The sequence below is a fragment of the Eptatretus burgeri genome, chromosome 11 (genome assembly GCF_056783735.1).
Source record: "Eptatretus burgeri isolate ZD-2024b chromosome 11, Ebu_testis_v1, whole genome shotgun sequence".
Lineage (NCBI taxonomy): Eukaryota > Metazoa > Chordata > Myxini > Myxiniformes > Myxinidae > Eptatretus > Eptatretus burgeri.
This window is the reverse complement of record NC_140971.1, coordinates 63406031-63409857: the sequence shown is the minus strand read 5'-3', so window position 1 is coordinate 63409857 and position 3827 is coordinate 63406031. Positions and strand designations below refer to the sequence as shown.

At 44.2% G+C, this 3827-nt stretch overlaps 1 protein-coding gene across 1 annotated transcript; it reads left to right on the top strand.

Annotated features, from left to right (window-relative positions):
- The first annotated feature begins 830 nt into the window (after nucleotides 1–830).
- On the top strand, nucleotides 831–2505 carry LOC147017231 (uncharacterized). The gene is made up of 2 exons (XM_085847926.1): nucleotides 831–1423; nucleotides 1581–2505. Exons 1-2 carry the CDS (start codon nucleotides 872–874, stop codon nucleotides 1848–1850), a joined length of 822 nt encoding a protein of 273 aa, XP_085704052.1. The 5' UTR covers nucleotides 831–871; the 3' UTR covers nucleotides 1851–2505.
- The last annotated feature ends 1322 nt before the right edge of the window (nucleotides 2506–3827 follow it).

Below are 3827 nucleotides of genomic sequence, written 5' to 3'. Positions count from 1 at the left end.
TGTTGGCAGTAGTAGGTGAGTGTGAAGGGGAGGGTGTGAGTGATGATGGATCCTCCTTGCATCCGCGTGTCCACGGGTAGGAGACATCTTTGCACCATTGTTTGAAGTTCTTCGCGGCTAATTTTTTTATGGGGCTTTTTCAACAATGAGCTATGGCTTGTTTTTACGTTTTAGGTGTATTCACAACAAGTTGGACAAATGCACAATGTACTAATAATGTACCTAGAGCGCTTCGATAACTTATAGATACGGTATAGCAACGAATAATTATCATGTAGCCGGCGTTCACAAACTATGCCCAACGATAGCCTAACTTATCCATATCGTGCGGCAGTTTATCTTTGCCGGTGACGTGGGGTTTGCTTTTCATAGGCTGCCACTCAACGATTTAAATGGCTGCATCTCCACTATTGAAAGTAGACGCTTGCGCTCAACAATTGGATTTTTTTTTTACACTCAACGACTTTTAAACGGTACCACTCAGCTATTTTCATTGTTTACAATGAACGATTTAAATTGCTGTCACTCGCCTTTGTTTTTTGACGCTGGCGCTCGGAAATTTTCAGCGTTTCCATTGAACGTGCTAAATCGCTCAAACTCCACTATTGAAAGTAGACGCTTGCGCCCAACAATCACAATTGTTTACACTCAACGTGTTCTTATCGGTGCAAATCAACTATTGTAATTGTTTACAATGAACGATTAAAATTGCTGTCACTCGCCTATTGTTTTTGGACGCTGGCGTTCGGAAATTTGAAGCGTTTCTATTGAACGTGTTAAAACGCTCAAACTCCACTATTTTAAATAGACGCTGCCGATGGACAATTGGAATCATAGCCAAGTTAGACATCGAAGTGTGAACATCCTCGTCATGCCGAAGAAAAGTTTGAAGAATGCTGCAAATAAGTGTCCTGGCCGTAGCCGTGGACACCGACGCAAGGACGATCCATCATCGCCAAAACCCTCTCCACCAAGCTCAACCTCCGACGGAGAGGATGCTGGCTCCAACGCCTCTCGGGCATCGTCGGTGGCATCGATAGCTGCGTGTGAGGCCTCCACGTCCCCTCCACAAGCCGTTGCGAAGAAGAGAGCCAAGAAGACACAGTATTGTCTCGATTTTGAAGAGGAGCAGCTCATGTGCGATTCCCTTCGCGACAATCCATGCATCTGGGACATCAAGAAGACGGACTACAGAAGGGTGGACAAGAAGGTAAAGGTCTGGGAGGATCAAGGCAAGGTCATGGGAAAGTCTGTGGAGCACCTTCAGGGGTGGTTCAAGTCCCTGCGAGACACCCACACCCATCTCGCCAAGAGCAAGAGCGGTGACGGCGCCACCGAACTGACGGAGAGGGAGCAGTGGGTGAAGGCAAACTTCGGCTTCCTCAAGCCTGTGGTCCGCCATCGTCCTTTGCCCGTCAATAGTGTAAGTGTAAACACATATTATTATGGATACTATTTTTTCCCCATTTCTTTTATTGTACTAAAGATCTGTAAGGAAATTCTTCATATATTAATACAAATCATTACATTTGCCTCAAATTTTTGCATTGTCATTTAATATACACTTGTTATAATTGCAGATAAAGAAAACCATAGCGGCACACAGCGGGGACCTCGCCGCTGCAGAGGCAGCTTGTGCAGAGCTCATGGTCCATGACGACAGCACGCCTTCCCCTGTCCCACATTCATCCGCACAGGGCAAGGGGAAGCGTGGCCACGATGATGACCAGTTGCTGCAGTCACTTGAGAAGAGGTACATGAGTCTGGGGAGCTCCTCAAAACTCTCGCAAAACCTCAACCCATCACAGCCACTGCAGCGTATGCCAAATACCTGCATGACATCCTGCTGAGCATGTCCAAAAACAAGTTTCGGGAGGCAAGGTCAGGCATCAACAAAATCCTCAATGTGCTGTTGGATGAGGAGAGTGATGTGGAAGAGCGTCCGACAGCCCACACCGTCCCTGCTCGTGTTTTCACGCGCTCTTTTGCAGCAACAGCAACGCACCAGCCACCTCGCCATATGTGGGGAAACAAGTCACCGACTGCGTCAGCATGGGCCTCACAGACTACCGGCAATGTGGACCCGCACATGCAGCATCCACAGTGGCAGCTGATGACGCCTCGTCCCCCTCGATATGGCTTTTTGCTTCCTCCCCCTGTGAGTACGCAGCACCCAAACTCCGCTTCTGCATCTGATGCTATAGGCTCGGCTGCCCAAGAACTGAACCAGTCCCCAAACGACTTGGATACTAGCAGTAAGAGTAATGTCAACATCTCTGGCTTCTCAGGACTGCTGAACTTGAACAGCGATCTGATTGCCGCAAGCACCCCTTGTGTGGAGCTTAACAAACCTCCACCACCTGAGAAGAACAAGTAAATGCAGTGACAGTGACGTGGTTTACTTGTCAAGTTTGGCCGATACATTGTTTGGGCCATATTTGTGCCATTTTTTTATATTCGTTCGACCACTGTACTTGTTTTCAATTATTTCCCAGAGCACTGAATAAAAGTTGAGCAAACTCTTTATATTTGTTGAAGTTGCTTTATTAAAATTTAATTCATAAACAATAATTTTAAATATAAATCCGTTAGGCGCCATCGCTGCTCGCTCTAGTTTGGGAGCTGGCCGACGCCACTTGCCCTTTTCATTTACATGGTATCAATCAATTTAGCACAATAAATATGTTCATCACAACCCTCTTAGTTTGCGGCCAGAAACCCACCTTCTGAAATAATAGGCATGCATCCAAAGGGACTGTAACAAAATGTCAGCCATAGTGATCCCATTTGCCTATTCGCTAAAACACTTTTTATTAACAGGATTTTGTTACACTTTCTCCTTGTTCACATTTTAAGTCACGTCTCGCTTGCGAGCCGTGGTTCATGGAGAGCTCGGCGTTGTTCTTCTTTTTCTTGTGAAGACAAAACCTTTACGTCACGGCTCTTTTCACATACACGATCCGGATCTCCTTAAATACCAGACACATATACACATTGTCACATTGAGGTTGCCTTTTGATAGTGTTGATCGTGGACTTTTAAATATATTCGCAAATTTGCTTACAAGTATGGGAAAGTTCACGTTACAATTAAAAGATTATTCCATTTAATATATTTAAATTACGTAAATACACTTAGAACTTAAAATGAACGAAAAACGTCATTGACGGACGTGAGGCGACAACACGTGACGGTTTTTTTGTAGTTGTTTTTTTTTACTTCAATTATATAAATAAATGATTCTTCCTATTGTTCTGGTGAGGACAAAATATTTAGGACGCGGCACTTGGACACATTTGTCCTTGTATATTTTAAAAAGACCCCTCGGAGGTCTACTTATGGAGGTGTTTTTAATTTTGTACAGTTCACAATAACTATACGTTTTTCGATAAAGTATTTGAGCTGTTCCGAGGCAACGGAGGAGTGCAGAGCAACCATTAAATTTTGTGCACAAAAGAGGAACATTGCACACCATTCACCCAAGTGCCATGAACATCAAAATGTTTTTCTTCAACATATTAACAATTTCGCATTTCTGAATTGTTAGAAATGTACTGGGCCATAACCTATGTCCTCCTCGCCCTTTTGGGGGTTAAGGCTGTAAATTGGCATGAAGGAGCATAGATAGATTGCGCACAGAATCTTTTTTTTATTTATTTAATTTTTTGGGAAAAATTTAAGGGGCCGTTGGCAAGCCGTTGATGGGGCCCGTGGTGGTATATTGGAAAGAACACGATTCACACATATATTGGGCGTATGTAACAAATTTCATAGGAATCGTTAGAGTGGTTTAGCTGTTAGGCTTGACAAAGGATTTTGGGAAAGGC